The sequence below is a fragment of the Homarus americanus genome, unplaced genomic scaffold, assembly GCF_018991925.1.
Source record: "Homarus americanus isolate GMGI-L3 unplaced genomic scaffold, GMGI_Hamer_2.0 scaffold5589, whole genome shotgun sequence".
NCBI lineage: Eukaryota > Metazoa > Arthropoda > Malacostraca > Decapoda > Nephropidae > Homarus > Homarus americanus.
This window is the reverse complement of record NW_024736650.1, coordinates 2627170-2648318: the sequence shown is the minus strand read 5'-3', so window position 1 is coordinate 2648318 and position 21149 is coordinate 2627170. Positions and strand designations below refer to the sequence as shown.

The 21149-nt window shown below is 36.2% G+C and overlaps 1 protein-coding gene across 2 annotated transcripts in view; it reads left to right on the top strand.

The window, feature by feature from the left end:
* Positions 1–1605: 1605 nt before the first annotated feature.
* LOC121872277 (protein melted-like) overlaps positions 1606–21149 on the top strand; it is a 36909-nt gene continuing 17365 nt past the window's right edge. The window contains exons 1-10 of one of the 2 annotated variants that reach the window (XM_042374951.1): positions 1606–2301; positions 8599–8697; positions 9971–10131; positions 10308–10452; positions 12151–12183; positions 13852–14026; positions 16734–16897; positions 17849–18028; positions 18733–18835; positions 19960–20113. In XM_042374951.1, the coding sequence (XP_042230885.1) occupies positions 8650–8697; positions 9971–10131; positions 10308–10452; positions 12151–12183; positions 13852–14026; positions 16734–16897; positions 17849–18028; positions 18733–18835; positions 19960–20113 (1163 nt within the window). In that variant the 5' untranslated portion in view covers positions 1606–2301; positions 8599–8649. The remainder of the gene's footprint in view (positions 2302–8598; positions 8698–9970; positions 10132–10307; positions 10453–12150; positions 12184–13851; positions 14027–16733; positions 16898–17848; positions 18029–18732; positions 18836–19959; positions 20114–21149) is intronic. The other variant, XM_042374952.1, reaches the window with a different exon arrangement.

The window sequence follows — 21149 nt, the reverse complement described above, 5'->3', positions numbered from 1 at the left end:
TATGCCTGGTTGGGTGCGTGTAGAGATGCGTGGACAGTACAGTATTTATAAGACATACTTGTATTGTGCTTGGAAGTCAAAGCGGTAAATATTGAACACAAATCTTCAAATGACTTGAATTGCTGTATTGTTGTTAGTGGCTGAATGTGTTCAAACAGGTATGACTTCGCTGTCAAACAATAACATTAATATTACTGGTATAAAACTATACTTTTAATAAAAATATATGTATTATTTCATGAATGTGAATTTTGTCTTTATAGATACAATTACGATTTAAGTAATCCAGGTTGTGAGTATAAAAGCATGAATATGAATTTGCTGCAAGGGTTGGGACTGGGAGAGCTGCAGACTGCAGAGGACTAACGAGGATCGTCTTGGTTGGTTCATCCTAATAATCGAGATAGTTCAGAAGGTGTGAAACTGGAAAAGGTACTAAATTGTAACTAAAACTTTAAAAATAAACAACAGTCTGAATTTCTCCATTATTTTGAAGATCTTGAATGTGTTACTTTCATCGCTTTACTAATAGGAAGGGTAACGGTCTACCAGCTCAAACCGTGGAATCAAGAACAGTACTTGGCTTCGAAATAGACCTTGGTGAAAATATCAAGAACAATGGATGGATCCTACACAAGTCTGTTCAGCCCACGGCATGGCCATCTCTAGTAGTGGCCATTAGGTTATATATATACCGCTGCGGTGCTTTTGTGAAGATTAGTAGGGTCATTACCTATACCGGACCACTGTGGACTTGATCTCACCCTCCTCTGTTTATACAGCATATATACCCTGTTTTGTACTTCTCCTTAGTCTGTCCTCACCCCTGAAGATGTGAATTACACGAAAGCGCTTGGGAACTTCGTGTTTTCTTTTTCCTTGTGGTTATCAGCATATACCTGGATCACGCACACCTATAGTGATTTACTTGTGTGTGTGTGTGTGTAGTGTATAAAAGGGAGTGAGAGCGAGATCATCGTATAACAAATTATCAACTATGACAACGGTTCCTAACACCCGCCATATGCTTGGTAAGCCTCGAATAGTTCTCTAGCAGCAGACACTCAAATACCGAGTCAGTTTTATCTTATCTGTATCTCATAGGTTACATTACTCATTTAGATGAACTGAAAATAAACTGAATAAATGGCTTAGATGCGAATTTCATTGTTGAACATGGTTATGGTGAACTTGTGGGGTATGGGTTGCTTGGGTTCACACTCAGGATGGGATGGAGAAAGGAAACTCACAATGTGCTCTCTGTGTACATGTTGTATTGGATGTACAATGCAGCTTGGTGCTGGGAAGTGGCAGCGTGGTTACAAGCGTGATGTAGAGAGAGCTGGTTGGTGAGGATGCTCAGAGGATGACCAGCCTGTGGGTCGCCCTGCTCGCCGGCGGGAGCGAGGACCGCCAGGCAGGCGGAGGAGGTGTTGCTGGCTGGTTGGTGTAGGTAGACAAAGAGATCACCACGAGGTCTTAAATAGCGGGGGTAGGCGTGGCTTAGTAGTTGACCTCCGTGATGTATGGCGGCGCTGGTTGACCCAGACCACGAGGCATACACTGGAATTCGCGGGGTCGGCTACTCAGCGACAAACAGCGTTTGTAGGGGAGAAATCCACTACAAACTATCAAATAGAGTAACGTAAATTATACGCAATTCAGTCTTCAAGAAATCTAGCTGTCAAGGTTTTGTATAACTCCCCCTAAGTTTACACTAAAAATACAGATAAAAGTGAACGTTATTAGGATGCATATAAAACGTGTGGGACTAGGCAGATACAAGGAAATTAAAAATACTGTAGTCAGCTTTCAGTAGGAATTACATAATTAAAAAGTTGATTTCGCTTTATAAAATGATCCTTGCATTTTATATTTGAAGGCAACTGAGGGAGGTGTGCTTATAGTATAGTATTTCTGAAATATTGCATTTGACTGTGAAAGAGAGAAAGAGAGAGAGAGAGAGAGAGAGAGAGACAACAGAGCTTCCTGAGGAGAATGACCCAAAACGGATGTGCTCAACCGCAGGTCACTCGAACTCACTCAACAGGTGCGGTTCTCCACTCAAGTTCCTCAGTCAATCAAAAACCTTGTAAGCTGACTAATATATTAAATTATATATTATATTATCTATTTATCATAATATATAATCTTCATTTTGTAACTCAATAATATTTTGTGGCGAATATTGTATACTTGTATTTATCTGTGATTTTAGAAGATAATATAAGGTCTCATTTGAAGTTTGTTGACAATATGGCAGGAGTGTACTAGTTTATGTGACACAACTTGGTTTACAATGTTAGTAACTAGCCCACAGTGATAATAGTTGTATTGCTACTAAGGTTAAGTAATATGATGGTTATAGTTTTATTTGGCTTGTCTTATAATGATAAATGGAGGAGTGGTGGAGGAGAGGAGTGTGTTACACGCAGTGGTCACCACCCTAACAAGTCACTGAACTTGGTTAATAGTTCTGGTGGAGCTTCTTTATGGCGTTGATTCTCGGTCAATTTCCTTACCATAAGGCAATTTTTATTCTATTGTATTTTTTGTGACTAGGAAAGTATTGTGCCCCACAGTTGACTCTTAATAGTACCCAAGATTTGGAATAAACTTCAGTTTGCTTCGAATTCATAATACATGAAATTTTGGTTGAGATTTAGAAATGAGCTTAAATATAATCTAATACATTATTCCATTATTGTATTTAACATAAGTTTTATATTTGAAAAGGAAGGTCTTATAATTCTTTGGTCGACAGAAGCTGGTGTGGTACAAGGTAAGGAGTTGCTGAGGACAGCATTGTGATTAAGGTTCAGTATTGTGATCTGACAATTCTCTAGTATGTGGTCCTGCCTTACCTCATGAATATCCCGGAACAGGTTGAGAAATTGCAATTGATTTATATATAGGACTAACCCGCCAGGGCTGCATAGAGCCGATGCGGCCGTATCATCTCAAGTCCGGAAAATGCCTCAAATTTTACCATATTATACTAAGCTCTTTCTGTTTAATATACTGGTTAAGTTAGGTAAGGTTAGGTAGGTTTGTTTGGTTTGGTTGGTTAGGTCTGTTCTTCATACCCACCAATGTTAAGTAGTATTTATTTAAAAAAATCTAAAATTGGTTTTATTTTACTTTAGGACATAGCATGCCCGAAAGTAATAACTAACTAATCATTTAAATCTCGCTATTCTGAGCATTTTGAACCCATATATACATGGCGGAAACAGATAATAATGACACAATTGAATTTAATTGATTTTACGTAATTTTCAGTCTATGTGAGGAGAGATGTTATTGGCGCATCATGCATGCACAATATTGACTGACGTCATCCAGTCGTGACCAATTATGTATCGATATCATCACGCGATTTTTTCGACCAATCACTTCTGATTCTTTTTCAAAGGAAGCAGCCTGGGTAATTTCATTGACCAGTCTAACAATGGCCGTGGTGGAGGTTGGTTTTCATTTGTGCTCCTATGATTATTTTAAGTTTATTGCTTAGTTTTACGAGAAAGACGATCATTTTATCCAAATCTAACGTATCCCTGGTCCTTCCACTTCTAACTAAGGTATTGCACTTTTGGACATGGTTAGGTTAGGTTTTGTTAGGTTAGATGACCCGTTTTCGTTTTCTCCCTCACCCAAAAACCCCGATTTCCCAGGCTCTCCCCCATTATTGTTTGGGGGGGGGGCAAAAACGAGCAATTTCCGTGTATACTGAGATACACTGGAAAAACATATTGGTCAACCCCTAGGGACTCATGTCCTGAAGTAAAAATTTACCATCAATTTTATAACATATTTCCACAAACTACAACAGTGTCCACTATAATATAACAGTGAAAATCCGACATTTTTATAATTGTTTTCAATCAATTTTGCTCGTGGGTTAGTCTTATATAATTACCTGGCAACTTTCCTAATATAGTTTAGTCTTTTTTTTATTATCTTGGTAATAGTTAAGGATAAAGGTCTGGGTTTAACAGTTTATAACAAAAAAGGAAATTAAAAAGGACTAACCAGTGAGCAAATTTTTTTTTTTTTTTAAATGCTGGATTTTCACTTATAGTATAGTGGACACTGTTGTAGTTTGTGGATATAAGCTAGACCCCGACTTACGACGGGGTTAGGGACCTAAATCCAGGTCGTAAGTCCGAATGGTCGTAAGTCCGACAGATAAAAAAAAAAGAAATCAAATTTTTTTTTAAATAAAAAATCTACAATGAAATACAGTACAGGTAGTGCTCCTATAACGCGATAATTGTGTTCATGTTAAATATCGTGTTATAGAAAATCGCGTAATAGAAATAACAGGGCTTATGGAGAAAATAGGGTTAGGTGCAGATTACTCGAAATCGAAAATATTTAGTAGTTAGCCTAATACAAAGGATAGCACAGTCTAAATAAATGTTACATTCATATCTAATAATGAAATCATACAGTAAATGTAACACTTTACTTGATGGGGGAGAAGGGTGATTTTGAGGTTGATAAAATCGAGCTTCTCTTCAAGTGTTATATCCTTTCTTTTACGATCATCACCGGGAATTCTATCACCAGAACGCTTCTCGTTGATATTCTTTACTATATTCACAGTTAATACAGTGGGGTATGCTATAACGAACGAAACTCCTACAACGAACATTATTTAATTTTTTGTTTGTTTTTTTCTAATTTATTGTTTTTTTATTACAAATATTAATGATATTCTTTATTTCAAGGGTTTAGATGCATATTTATGCACTTTTTTACAATTTTTACAATTTTATATTATATTTTTCAGTGTTAAGTGGTTGTATTTGGGGGCCTGGAACGGATTAATCCTATAACGAACGAATGCTATAACAAACAAGGTTCTAGAACCAATTAGATTCGTTATAGCATGCCCCACTGTACCACAAAACTGGAGAAATAGCAAGCAAAAATCGCGTTATAGCAAACAAGCGTTCGCGTTATACAAATATCGTTCCTAATTCATAAATCGCGTTAGAGCAAATTCGCGTTATCAAAACACGCGTTATAGCAGAACTCACTGTACAGTGAAAGTAATAAATAATGAGGAATGGATACAGTGTGACTGAGCACTTACCTTTAATGTAGTCAGCTGAATGCACATGGGGCCCCCATAATTTTCTAATTATACATGGAGACTACATTAACTGGAAACGTTTCGGTATAGAAAATGCGTGCGTCATTTGAAAAAAAAAAATGGTCACAACTGCGGCGGTCGTAAGTCCCGACGGTCGTAAGTCCAAGCCCCGGACCATCAGGTATATTAAACAGAAAGAACTTACTCTGATATGGTGAAATTTGAGGCATTTTCTGGACGTGAGATGATACGGCCGCATCAGGTTTTAGAAGCCTGGGCGGCGGAGTGATTTACTGTGTTGGCGAGTTCCACAATAAATGATTATCATATCAGAACTCACTGATGAAAATAATTAAACAGTCTATGTAAAGGAACAATGCCGTGATCTTTAAGCAATTGAAGGGTCTCGCAAGTCCGCCATGGTCCAGTGGATAAGGGCTATACCAGCCACTCATCGAGGCCCGAGTTCGATTCTTGAAGGGTCTCGTTGTCTTAACCCTGTAATTCACAAATTATGTTCATGTAAGATCGGTGACAACCTTCACACGACATGCTGAAAAACATACTGCCCCAGGCACGGGAAAGGTCCCTCAGCATAGCACGGCCTCATTACCGCCTGCAAGACAAACTAGTGCATGTTTAGGCGCCTTATTATCTATGAAACGAACAATTTCCACAATAAATGATTATCATATCAGAATTCACTGATGAAAATGTTGTAAGAAAATAAACAGTAATAAAAATAATCGCTCATGAGTTTGTCCTATACAGTATATTAACCACAAAAAATATGTACATTATTGAATTGAAGAAATTTGTCAGTTTTAAAAAAATGACCTTGAAATACCTCTGGGCCTCTTTCTGGCTTGATGTACCTTGTTGGTTGTCTGTCAGTCAACGTCGAGGAGCTTCGAATTCAATTAATCGGCGACGGGCACTAATAGTCCCCCCTATTTCTTGCCGAGTCTTCAAGTTAACCTGAAACATAAATGTGTAAATATTCTTCTTCAGACATTTTAAGTTAATACACAACTTGAACAATGATGCAATAGAATTTTTTGAAGCGTAGTATTCTTAGAAAAACTGTAACCTATGGCCCAATTATTTCTGTGTCTGCTGGCAAGAGAGATGCAATTAATGTACAGTAAGATATTTAAGGTTAGGTTTTGTTAGGTTGGTTATGTTTTTGAACAATTGAAATAAAACAAAGTAAGATACTTAAGATTAGGTTTTGTTAGGTTATGTTTCGCATGGTTAAGTTAAGTTATGATGCTAGTTTTATTTTTTAACTTATAAGTAACAATAAATTAGTTAGGTTAGGTTTTATTTTTTCTCTCACATCTGAGGTATTTGTACTAGAATTGAAGATCAAAAATGATTAAAGCACATAAATTTATAATACAGTAATCCCGTGGTTTTTGCGTTTGAGAAGCCTCAGTCCACACGTGCCTACCATACTGTGAACGCTACTGTGACTGCGTGAGGGCGGGCAGACGCCGGGACAGCAGGGAGAGGCTGGCAATGCGGGTGTTGCCAACCTCGGTGAAATATAAATTTTTTATTTACTTGTAAATGATTTTTTTTGTATATAACTGTGTTTACTTTTTTCCATTATTATACTACAATATGATTAGTTCCACATAATGATGTTAGTAAATGCCAGTACAGTGCATCAGTGATAAGTGTGACCACTGGGCCGTGAGTGGAGAGCATGGCGTGGTTAAGTGCATGACCTACCTGAGCTGTTTGGTGGCCACAGGTACAGTGATTCCGAAAAGAGTATTCGCGGTTTTGGCTTTTCGCGGGGGTTTCAGGAACGTAATTCCCGCAAAAAACACGGGATTACTGAAGCATATAGAATTAACAATAAGTGCTTTAATCATATACGGGTATTTACCAAAAACTTAATTTCCTACTTTATATAAAAAATAAAGCAAATTTGGGTACAGGACTACAGCATCTCTTTTCATAATCAGTTTTATTTCCTGTTTGTTTTTTCACAAATAAAAGTGCTCTGTGCCATCTGCCTGATGCCAACTTGTTTGTTGCACATAAGTTTTTGGATTACTTGAGCAAGAGGAGCCCAAGAGTTTCATAAACATTAACACTGTTTTGTTTCATACTCACTTAGAAGTAACAGCAACAGCAGCTGTAACATTGGAAAAGTTTAGGTTAGGTTAGAGTTGGTTAGCTCATGAAATGGTTAGGAAGCTTTCTATTGCTTAGCATTCAGAGTTACTTGCAGGTAAATGTTTGTTAGCATTTGGAGGCTGATCAAATATGGTTTTGTCAAGTAGACAACAGGCACCGAGCATATTTATTTAGGGAAAAAGTACCAGAATACAAAGGGTGCAATTCCTACACCAGATTTGACTTATTCATAAAATAAAAACTGAGTTTTCTTGTGTAGATAATATTTTTTAGGTAGCTGGTTAACCTGGACCCTTATCCTTAACTACAGTATTACAAATTTTTATCATCCTGAACACGTATCACCGTTTGTGTGTTAGCTCTGGGTGATGTTTCATAGACAGGAACACTTCTGTTCCGTACATATGAAGAATCAGCAACTATAGATGTATAGATGTTGATAAATTTTCTTACATTAAGAATACAGTATCCCCCAAAATGACAAGGATTTGCAATTATTAAAATATGAGTTATATGATTTGCTAATGAACGGCTTACAAACACACGGACAGCTACTACTGCTACATTACCTACTGTATAGAATTTATCTGAAATAAGATGAAGTAACCTTACCTACCTAACCTAGATCATAGCTTACAACACGTGTTAAGAGGAGCCACTTTTGGAGAAAACTCTGTAGAAAGAACTTGTTTCTTGCCTCTCATATAGCCATAAAAAGATAAAGGAATTGCAAATTCCTACTTTGGATTTCTTAAGTTTTTGTTAGAATAAATACAGTCCTTCCATGAGCTGATGTTTCATGTACGGCTAACTGTTGACGCTTGTCAGTGAGGGATCCTAACACTAAGCAACTGAACACTATACAGCAAATTACCTATACAAACTGTTAATAAAATAACTCCCTAACCAACCTACCTCACTTAAATTAATCTAAACTGATACACTACCATCCTGGGTTAGGTATGTTAGGAAGTTAGGTAAGGTTTTTTTTTAATTTACCTTATTTATGATAAATTGGTTTCTGGTTGGTCACCACAAGGAGGAATGTAAGTGTGAAATTACAGTACCTGTAGAGTGTATGGTAAGCAGCTAATGATCTGACCTGATGTAATGTGGGTTAGGCTTTATTAAGAATGTTTACCTTGTGATTTAGTTTTACTTTATATTCATCTTTGCCTTATGTTGTAGGCTATAAAGCCACTGACTTGATATACGTACTGGTAATTGTCTTAGAAATTACTTTAATTATTATTGATCCTTTTGTTTATCAATGCATTGATTGAAATTGGTTATGTACAGTATCTAATTCTTGAAAGGTTTATAATGTTGCAGATATGTTTTTGCAGACAAAGTGCAATGTGGGAAGCTAGCAGTTGACATGCAGCTATTCCGTCAAAATGCACGAACTCTTCACACAAGTCCTCTCGCACAAGGATCTCTCAAAGGTTAACTATGCTTATTTAGTTCTGTTGGTTTTAATAAGAAAGGAATTATTAACTATTAATACTGTACAGTTATTTTGTAACAAAGACATGTGAGGCCGTGCGGACCATAACGTCGCAAGCGCCAAGAAAGCAGCAAAAAACAGAATGTGGTTAAAGTTTCAGCAAATGGAATTCACTATATCTCTTAAACAGTCATTCTTTATAAGAAATTGAAGCTTACATACTCAGGATTATGTTGTCATAATTACTAGTAATCATGAAAATGACCATAACCTTAGTAATTTAGAGGCATTATATGTTGATGAAATTTGAATATTTTGGTACAGGATACTCATGTACTGTACATCATAACTAATCATAATCAGCACTAAAAATGTCCAAAAGATTAGTGATCACCACAATTACCTTAACTGCATGTTCTGGCAAAAAAAATGATGTACATGTTGGAAATAAAGATAGGGTAATACAAACAAAGATTATTACAGTACATGCAAAATAATATGTACACACACACACAGGATCACATTCAGGTGTAAATACAGTACGCACGTGTAACTCCGTGGGTGGCACGATTGGTGGGTGTGGCACGGTGGTTGTTGTGTAGGCTATGTCATGGTCCAGCACACACACGATTAGTAATGCACAATAATCACCTAATTGTAACCTCATTATTAAACTGTGCACCGTGTCATGATCACAGACAAGGCCTTCATGTTTATTACAAGAATGACGTGAAATACAGTTCCTCATTGTCTGTGACCGCCTGTGTTTGATGGTTTCTGTAGACCTTGACAATGTCGAGGAAGAACTTTGCCTTGTCTGCCAGCACTACGAATGTACGGCTGACAATCCCTTTAAAGAAATGGAATTTTTGACCCTACAAACTATTGCTTCATGCTCTCTCAGCCTCGGAGTCGAGAGGCAATAGGTGTAGGAAGACAATGGTATAAAGACAACAGTTTTGGCTGGGGTGGCGCTTATGGTCCACATAGCCTCGTGTATACCCTGTAGTAGTTGCACAGTGCATACAGTACAGAATATGCATGAATATATTGTATGTATACATATACTGTACAGTACACATACATATATAAACAGTGTTTTGTGTTCATACAGTACTGTACCAGTATTAATTTATCGGAAGTGTGAGGTGATATGTAGTTACAATACAGTACAGAGTTTACTTCTCAAAATAAACATTTATGCACTGAAGTGAACTGCATTTTTGAATAATCAACTTTTCTCTTCCTGACTGTGGCATCTCTCTTCACAGGCTGGTGACTTGTTTAATGTGTCTGACCATGTGATTGTCAATGATCTGACAGATGTGGTTAACAAAATTCTGGAAATTGCCAGCCTACCAGAGTATACCCGGAATGATAATGACCAGAGTGTTGTTGAGATATGTATTACTCGCGTCACATCTGCCATCAGGTAAGAAACTACAAAACTTGTTTTAGTTATAAACTGTGAGGGAGTCTTAAGTTGTTGTTGATCCTGGCCATCCTATGCCAGAGTGTTAAGGATTGGAAGAGTGAAAAAAGACAGCATTTTAATACTGTATGTATATGAATAAACTTTATATCCAAGGTGATGTGTATGAATTTCAGGGAGACTGGAAGCATCGAGCAGCATGCAGAGGCTCTGGTGGCCCTCTTGCAGACCTGCCTCAACCACAACCTGCGACCTTCCACACGTGACCACGACCCTCCCCATGCCAAGATTGCATCTGACGTTGTCTCCTGTATCTTTCTGGTAGGCTAGACTCCAATGTTCTTGGTTGTTTTAGTAATTACTGTATTTAAGATGTAAAATATTTTAATATTGATAAATCTTTTCCCTCAGACCTGGTTTATATTGTTAAATCTGAAAAATGGGATGGAAATTACTTCTGTTTATGGTGAACTGGTGTACAGGACAGTACTAATAATCCCAAAATCTTTCCACACTGCAAAGAACATGTTTATTCCCTTAATGTACAGTATTACAGAATGAAGGGGAGAGACAACCACAAAAAAGAGAGGCTGCTGTGATATACAGCATGCCCTTCAAATTCGCGGGGGCTAGGTTCTCAAAAGGGCCGTGAATCGCCAAATCCGTGAATAACATTTGCTTACAGTACATTTTTACTTGTGTATGCATAAAGAAATGTATATTCCCTATATGTTTGCTCAGGACAATTATTTCTTTACCTGTATTGTATATACTGTATGTGTGTGTGTGTAGACACACACACACACACACATATATATATATATATATATATATATATATATATATATATATATATATATATATATATATATATATATATATATATATATATATATATATATATATATATATATATATATATATATATATATATATATATATATATATATATAATACAGGTAAAGGAAATTACTGTCTCTAGAACGAATGTCTCCCTGTCCCGACCGCAAAAATGCTGGCAACTTTAAAACTGTCCGCAGGAATTCTTGGGTACATTCTGAGTGTCACCTGCAAATAATAGAGGATCGCGAAATAAAAATCCGTGAATTATCCTGGCGTACTGTATATAAGAATGATAAAAATAAATTTTAATACAGTAGTACCCCGATTTACGCGGTCAATTGAACCCATGGGGTACCGCGGAAAGTGAACAACAGCATATATGGGATTAATTCCAATAGAGACTGGCCCGACCCCCAAACTCCACATTTTCAGACACAATACCTACGTTGTAGTAAAAATTACATGGTATGCACACACAATTAATAATTAAGAGAAATATCAATAATATTAGTTTTTTAACACTTAAATTAGTAGAAAAGATGGCTGGACACACAGGGATGAGGGGTTGGTTCCGAGGCAGAGGGCAGATTATTGGCCCTCACCTGTATCACTTGTATCAATTGTATCACTATCCACCACATAGGCTTGCAGGGCCTCTTTGTCAAACCCCTCAAAGTCCATATCCTCACTGTCACTATCACTGACTTGGGCTGGCTGTGGTGGGTGGCGGGTGAAGAACTCGGTAATGTTTTGATGACTGGGCGACCTTGTGCGCATCCTGCCCACGGCGCTTCCCACGTATATGAGTAGATGCACCGCGTAAAGTGAAAGTCCGGTTCTGGCGAGGTACCGCGTAAATGCGAAATCGCGGAAAGTGAAACCGCGTAAAGCGGGGTATTACTGTATAGAATAATTTGTCAGTTTTATAGAGCTTATCAACAAGGAAGGCGAAAATTATGAAACATGAATGCATATTTTGGTTTAGTATGTGATGCTTAAATCTGAGTTCAATGTAAATATTGTGGATGAATTTCTGGCATGGATTTTTCTGTTTTGTATTGTTGATAGAGAATGGAGTGTGGTTGATGATATGAAGTACAGTATGTAGATTACCATTACAAACATAAAATAACTTGTTTTGATAGGTACAATTTCTTTCATGCTATCTGGAACTAGCCATTCGCAAGTACAAAAGACAGAACGCGAATTGTAAGTACAGTATAGTAGAGTACCGAGCAAAACCCTTACCTGTATACTGTAGTTATTCATGAATGACTTTCTTTGAATTATGCATCAGATCTAATCATTGGCTTCATATCCTCAGAAGTACAGTACAATATACAGAAATTATATGACGGGGGGGATTAAAAACAAAAATAAAACTTAAAATTAGAGAGAGTCGGAAGTTATATCACCCATTGCAGGCTAGTAGAGATCATAGGAGGGAGACTCAAACAGTTTAAAGTAACAGAATTTGCTATTTTATGGTACAGTGTTTATAAGTTTGGTGAAGTTAATTACATATAGTAGTGTGGTATATCTGAAAAGTTGTAACATGATATCCTAGGATGTTTATAACCTTTTATTAGTTATGATGGAGAAATAACATGTGAACTGTATAACTCTAGAATCATAGTTTTAATTATTTCATAACTGATTCTTATATATTTGTGCTTCATTTGGTACAGTACAAACTCCTTGGGTAATGTGTAGAATTGGGATATTGAAGTGAGGCATAAGTCGCTTGTGTTCAGTGCTCCTTTTGAAAAATTTGAAATACAGTATTTATATAGAAAATTTTTAAAGTCCATGTCAAGTGAAGATTATTGTTATTTTCCTATTTGTATTTTATTTCTTATTTATTTTTTATATACAGTATTTTTTTATTTTATTTATTATCATTATTACCCACCTGTTTTTTTTAGGTTTATTTGATATTTATGGATCATTTCATTTAACCCAAGTTTGTCATTCTTATGTCATTCATTTTAGTCTTGTGTTATTAACTTATCTAACTTAACTTCAGTATCTGCCTCTTTTTCTTACTTCATAATTTTTGCTTTTTCTTAGGTTTTCTATTACCAACATTTTTGCACTTACTGAAATACAATATTATGAGTTAAGGATACTATTGTTAATCTTTCTAATGGTTTTTTTTTTGGAAGATCTGTAGCTTCTTCAAATTTCTTCATCCCAAACTTACATCACTGGTCTGTTACAGTACCTCACACTAGGGCTCAACAGTAGATTTTGTTTGTGATAAGATCAACCTCAGTATAGACAAGTAAAGGTAGAAACCAGACATGCCAGATTGCAGGAAGAAAATTTTTAATAAATCAATAAACCAAAAATAATTAATTGTGGATTATTTTTTAGTTTGAATAAAGCAATCATTTAAAAAGTAGTAGTTGGAACATGACAATACACACCTAGAGGGTGACTCACCAATCCAAATGGATTTACAGATGAATCCTGGGTTTCATTGTGGGAACAGAAGTAAGTGTTAGTCCCACAGGAAGTGATTTTTATTATGAGAGCCACTTTACTGTGGGCTCTATTAAAAAGTAGGATTTTTGGATCAATTCTTCCTTTTACATGAAAAATTTAGGTTACTACTTTCTGAATTACTAACAAGACTGAAAATGTGAATGAAAAAATAAAATAAATCCTTTATATTATCCAAAAGATTCTCCTTGATTAATAACACTCATTTAGCCAAACCTCTGTTCCTACACTGCTTCACCAGACTCCTTCCAATGGCTGCTTCTGGCTTGTGAATTGGGATTTTTACAAATTTTTTCTGCTTTATATATCGAACCAAAGAAAGATAATATGTGGGTTGATAGATGGATAATATGTATTTTACTTCTTTTGCAGAACTATCACAAACGAGAAGTAATGGCTTTAGCACTTCCTGTGGCAGTTAAGTTCTTACACAAAGGGAATCGTGAACTGAGCCGCAACATGAGTTCCTACCTCTCCTTGGCCGCTATTGAGGCAGCTGATCTCCTGGCCCTACACATACAGCCTATTATTGACTCTGTGATATCAGGTTGGATATTATTATTACCATTATGTACAGCAGCTAAAACAACTATCTGTGCAGGTGGGGGTCGATACACTCCAAAATTTTACGTGTGACTAGTGACAGCCCTCATATACCAAAAATTTATCGTCCATGGTCTCGTATTGTTTCCCACAAAGTATGCACAAATAGTTGTGTCGAGGTTTTGTCCGAAGATTAAATATAACTCGTGAAACATTATGAGAGCCCCCTATCACAAAGCAGAGCGCACCAAAAGTTTAGCCCTTTGGTATATGTTTTCACCAAATTTCACGACATGACTTTTGTCTTTCGTTGTACATCTTTGTGCTGCTTAGAGTAAGACTTTTAATAGACTATGTTTCCCTCTACATCTGCTTCCTGGATGTTCATCTCCCTCACTTCTAATGCATCCATCAGTGGATTCTTTATCTCCTTAACCCTTAGACGGCAGCCATCATCAGTGAGTGTGAGTTGCAGGGACAACATCACCGGTTGTTTTGTGTGCCTTGTGTTCCACTTTTTACATGTATGGGGGAAGATTAGGGAATCCTTAACTGCCATTTAAGGGTTAGTGGTCTTTTTGTTTCCCTTTTACCATGACTTTTACACTTCTCACTGATGTTTCACTTCTCATTCTCTCAATTTGTCCATATTACCACTGCAAAGTCTTGTCTTCTCTCTAAACTTCTTTCCTGTACATAATATGTCTTGATTTCTGTACCTTTTATTCTCTGCATCTCGTTGTTATCGTCATCATCATCACTATTTTACAGCCATCTTGCGGGGATTAACCGTGATTACCCAGTGGCGCATGTCCCGGTTGTTATCTAGGTGTAGTGGTGCTTCTGCATACAAGTGTCTTCTCATAATGCATTTGCTTTTAGTGCCATACTTTATACAGTACAGTACTGCATTCTGGTTTGCCTTAGGTGGACCATCTATGTTGCCTTTGTGAAACTTCTATAATGAAGAATATTTCAACACCTTTCCATCTGACAGTTATATGTCTTTTGGAAATATTTCCTATCAAATTATTCTATGGATAAATTTAATAGTTTCAAAATTAAGGATAGCAAAAAACCATAGTTTTTTTTTTTGGGGGGTAAAAATAAATGTTTTTAAACCAAAAAACATGTTTTTTGGGGTTTAATGCTATTATGTTGGTTTATTAAGTTTTAAGTATTTTTAGCCTTTTTATAACTTCTTAATATGCTATTAATCACAAACATTACAATCAGGATAATTTAGAAATCATTTATACTCTTTTCCATCTTAAAAAATTGTGAAAAGGCCAATTTGAAAATCACAAGCTTAGATCAGTCACCCAGACTCATCCTACATACTTAAAGACATAAACTAAGTTTAAGTTCTTCTTAATGCATCAAAAAAATATTTTACTTTTATAGTTGAGAGTTTTAAAGAATTAATTTAAGTACAGTTGGAGAGAGAGAGAGAAAAAGAGAGATGGGCAGAGGCAACTTGGCTCCCCTGGACCCATATAATACATGATCTGATCACATTAGTCAAAGGCTCAGAGCCCAACAATAAACTGAAACACCTACCAGTTATACTTATCAGTGGTAACTTGGCTCCCTTATAATCAGGATTTGAGATGTGTGCAGCCCTGTAAGAAAGCTTATTGTCACAACTTTCACCAGTGTTTAATAGTTCACATCCATGTTTGTATTGAACACCCGCAGGGACATAATGCATCCCTGCCTAACACCTACATTTATTTCAAATATTTCACTTTCTTTCCCATTTACTCTAACTGTTGCCTGGCTGCTCTCATAGAATGCTATTACTCCATTTAATAGTCTTCCTCCCACCCCATACACTTGTAATACCTCCCACAGTGTTCTTCTGTTCACCCTATCATAGGCTTTTTCCAAATCTACTGTAAATCATTAAAACCATCTGTAAGTAATAAAAAAAAACACTTTAAAGCCAAGAAAAAAGGCATAGATTAAGGAACAAAACCAAGAAAAACTATATTTTTACTACTATTATTTTTTAAACCATTTGGTTTGAATTGGCCAATCCTCTTCAAAATAGTAGTTTTATATTTAGGTCTGATGTAGAAGCCAAAAATGCTGGTCTTAAAAATGTAGAATCATTGGGATATATACAATATTTTCCTATTTGTATACTGTATTTTAAGTTATTTTTTTTTAATCATTTGATACCATCTATTTTATTTAATATTTTTGCAACAGCAAGTAGAATAATTGTTTCATATCATTGGCACATATGTAATTACAGTGATATCCCCGTTAGCCGGAACAATTGGTGCACAGCACTTCCGGGAATGAGAGATGACTCCCTCAAAGATGAAAAAAAATCCCTCATCCCCGGAATTTTCCAGGTAACCGAAACATTTTCTCAGAAGTTCCAGAAATTGCCCATTACATCATCTCTCAAACCCGAAAAAAACTCCCCCATCCCCGGAATTTTGCGGGTATTGGGAAATTTTTCTTTGACTTTTCTGAAAAATGTGCTCCTCGGAAAATCATTCCCAAAGCCGGAATTTTTTGGAAAATTCTGGCTTTGGGAACAATTTTCCGAGAAAATTTCAATTCTGGCTATCGGAGAGTTCAAGGTTTGAGGGATTCCGGCTAACGGAGATATTACTGTATTTTTATGACTAGTGTGTGATGTTGTCGATGTGCTTCAGGTGTCCTTAATGTAATGAGTATATTTTACCTTTCTGCAGGCAACTATTCCTTGTCTCGTGTGCTGCCCCAGATTTATGCTGTTAAGAAGGAACCCATACATGATCATGTGATGACTCTAGTGTCTCTCCTGCCTCAGTGTGATACTAATGAAAAACTTGGACTCCTCATGCTCTTCTCACTTGTTGCTAAGAACAGACCTGCAGTAAGTTCTCATGAAGTTTATTTGTTTTATAGTGTTTGCCATGTAATGTATTTTGGTGGACTGATGCTTCTCGCCTTTCATTTTACGGTTGTATAGGAGTAATTTTAATGGTACGGTACGGTACTGTACTGTACTAACACACTAGGAATATAAGAATGAGTCATACTATACAGTGTTAGAGGAAGGAGTTTATGATCTCACGAGTTAGAAGATGATTACAGTACAATATAATTTGTTCAGGTACAGATGAAACATTTTAATGTGTTTGGATGAGTAAAATTAATTATTTTCAGTGTGATTGAAAATATTGTAAGGTTACCATTAGTGGGATAGTGAAAATGATGCTGTGAATATATACCTGCACTGTACTGTATAATCAGACCATCCAGGGGATTATGAATAGGTGTTCTGGGCACACATTGGTCTGAATACATTAATACATCCAGTTGACTGCTTTAGGACCTATCACATCTCCATTTAAAGCAATGGGATAATTGCTCTTAGATAAGTTTTTAGTGAAGTAGCAATTATTTGATTGAATTATTATGCATAAGAACATGATTTATAAAAGACTATTTCAAGGATATGAATTTTTAACTTAGTCATATTGACAACACACTCCTGTACAGAAGGTAATTTACATCACATTATTTTACTGTACAGTACTTGCATATGCTCTACATTATTTTCAGTTCATTTAAGGTCTTCTCTATTCATCACCAGGTGACTGGCCACATTTGTTTTATATTATTAAATCAGTGATTTCCACTAATACTTAAGAGTGCCTTCTGGCCATTATGTGTTTCTTGCAACTTGTGGTGTGGAGCCTTGTATGAATAATAACAAATGTGTTTCTTGCACATTGTGCAATCTTGTGTTAATAACATCATAAACTGTATAGGGTAACTTAAGGTAACATATGTTGATAAAATCCATGTGTGTTTCTGGCAGCTTCTGGAGCCATCACTGCCACAACTAGTTGAGTGTCTGAGCATCAGTGGGACATCTATGGCCACCTTACAAATTTTTGTGGAGCTGTGCGCATGGCGACCTCACCCATTTTCAGAACACGTCACCAGACTGAAGAGTATTGTAGAGCAGCAGCCTCACTGCCTCGCTCTGGCCTTACAGGTTGGTGTGTTTTTCTTTTATTGAAGTTTACTGTATTGTGTTAAAGTAATTTTCATCATTGATTCATATGGTACTTAGAGTGTATTGTGTTACAATATATAGGAAGTAGTGGAGCATAAACTGAATTTGATAACACTGTATTGAATTAGACATGATGGTAATGTTCTAAAATACAGTAATGCCAATCTGTTGCATTGTTTTATAAAGAGATATAAGATGGTTTCTCAAGTGACTTATGATCATAGTCATAAATTACTTGATTTTCTCAAGAAATTTTTATTAATTAATTATGGCATTGAATTCTTATTATATTATATCCACTCTTAGAGGTTTTCTTTAAACTTTAGAACTTGACTTTTATCCTTTAATTAAGTGAGAGGGAATTTAGCCATCACAATGTTCAAGAATCCGGGTTTGTTTCATGTGTATTTTCTTTGTTACAAGTACACTTGTAGGAGAAGCTTGAAATTTATTTTCTTTGGTTAATAGTGTACTGTTTTGTATATGCTATTGCCTATTCACATAGAGGGTGCTGGAACATAGTTCTTCTCTATCCTTGGCCATAAAATACATTTATATTTTATCAATTTTTTGTTTATTTAGAATAGGTTGGAATGTTCATTGTAATGTGATGTGTAATTGCTTCTTTCTTGAGAGTTCTATTGTTATTATCTGTTTATTAAATGTTATTAATTCTTGTTCAGGTTATGGCTGCAGTGGGGCGAATTAGTAAGGAGAAAGGGAAGAGTTCCTTAGACTACATTGCTCAACAACTGCCCAAGGTCGACTCTAATAATTTAGGTGTTGGTAAGTGGACTTATAGAGCTTATTTCCTGCTGAAAAGAAGGAAGTAATGGTTGTCTCTAATGAAAAAATAAATTTTGATAAATATTGTGGTAGGTACTGGGGAATTTAAACAGGCTTCCTATATTTCAGTGTCACATTACACCACATCCACCTCACCTTTTTAATTTCAGCTTGCTCAACCAAGCATATACAGTATCATCCTCTTTAATCACATAAGTTTATCTGCTATATAACATAACATTCTTACACCCTTTGTATACATCTTTCCTTTCATATGAAAGGAAGGTCATCTTGCTGTCAATAAAGGCAGCAACTCCCTAAACTTCCTCCAGCCACTTCTGACTTGCAACTGAGTTAGGTTAAGCACTGATCATGTCACCTAGGTAGCAGATTTCATAGACACAGACGAGAAATGTATCCCCATGTTAACTTTCTCCAGCCTTTTTTAAGGCCACATGATTACCTGCATTTAGAGATTACTTAAAGTCAGCAACATCTTGCAGTCCACCATTTACACCACTGCACCTCTTGTGTACCCACACACACACTGCACATTATTTTAGTTTCTGACAACTCTTTCTTGCAGAAAGCGCAGACAGATATTTATGGGCACTGTGCAATTACAGTAATGTTAAAAGGGCAAGAGGAATGCAAAGGCTGGAATTAACGAATAAAGTTAAAACAAATAATATGGTTCCAGGAGAGATACAAAATCTGGGAAGTTTGGTAGACAGTTTCAAAATATTTGGAGTCATGGGCTGCAGTTGCTGACAATAGATGCTATGAAATTTAGGATTTTTATTGAGTATGAAAGGTTTTTGGGTGAATTTTTTGTTGTTAACTGTTACCAAACTTACCAGTGTTTATTATAGCCAAAGATATAATTCTTTAGCCAATTTTTAAATTCTTTAGTCAATTGTTAATTTATTATTTTGCAAAATTATTGAAGTACCTGTGCAGTATTGTAAGGGATTAATTAAAAAAAGTTGTGAAAAATGGCCAAGTTAAATGAAAATAGGGTGAACAATCATTTGACCTTTAGGTATTGTGTTGAGTAAATAGCCGCAGTAACTGTTTTAATATCAGTTTAAATTGCAATAAGAAGTTTTTGTTTAACTTTTCAGTTTTGCGTGAGGTACAGGTATTGTGCAGCCAGTACCCGGCCCTCTTAGTAGAGTCTGAGTCCTTGCTTACCGCTGTCAACAAGTGCACAGATCGGTCCAACACTTCTGCCAGAGTCTACATTCAGCAACTAAATAATGAGTACAATGAAATAAGGTACAGTGTTTACATGGAGACGTTGTCTCTTGCTTGGGGATACATTTCTCAATCCATCCATTGTTTCATTTCAGTCTCACTGTTAATTAGCTCATAACCTATGATTATGGTAATCTTTGTACCAGAAATATATCGGTTTTGTTACACACTTGAATTTCATTTAAAGTCACATGTGTTTAAGGTCAGTGAACACTCCTAAATATACTCTACATATACAGAATGCCACTTTAGCTTGGACCAATTATGGCAGCACATGTTCCTAAAACCTACAAATGGAAATGGAGAATGAATCCTATTGATTTAAGACAATATTCTATTTCCAAAGAAGTCAGAAGATGAATAATACAGCTGTACAGTTAACCTACATCACATGTTTCGTACAGAAGACGGAGGGAAGTGTTGAGGACACACATGCCTACAGCAGTGTTTGATAAGTTATACTCATCTACCACATTTTCTGTTAGCAGACACACTGACTTAGACATGCAGGGATAATTAAAGATGAAATGATGAATTCACAATCCAATAAACTCTCATCTTTAGCTGAGGATGTGTCCTTAAAGTGGTCATGCAGTTCCATAATTATGCAGTTGCAAATCCATTAAGAAATTAGAATACCCCGTATAAAGCTTAAGTTCCGTAGGATTCAGGAACCAGGGAGGTCATCCATTTCTCCTGTTGTTACCCCTGTACTGTATTGTAGTCCAAGTACAGTATACTATAGCACCATTTCTCCACTAAAAGTCAATATTAAACATAACTCTTACTAGTTAATAGATTAACCATTAATTATTGTCTTACCTGGTTAAGGATGGTGGCTTGTTTTGTGTCGTATAGCTGCAAGTGGTGGTGGTGGTTGATCTTGTCCAGCTAGGCCTTTGTTGACCTTATTTTGTCTGCAGTTCTTATTATAATGGTAGTCATAAATTATATGTATGGCCAGAAATGGTTGAGGCAGGTTGTAGCACTTATTAGTGTTCAAGGGAAGATATAACCACTGTTAGTTGTGCCAACCACCACCTGTTGGTATACCAGT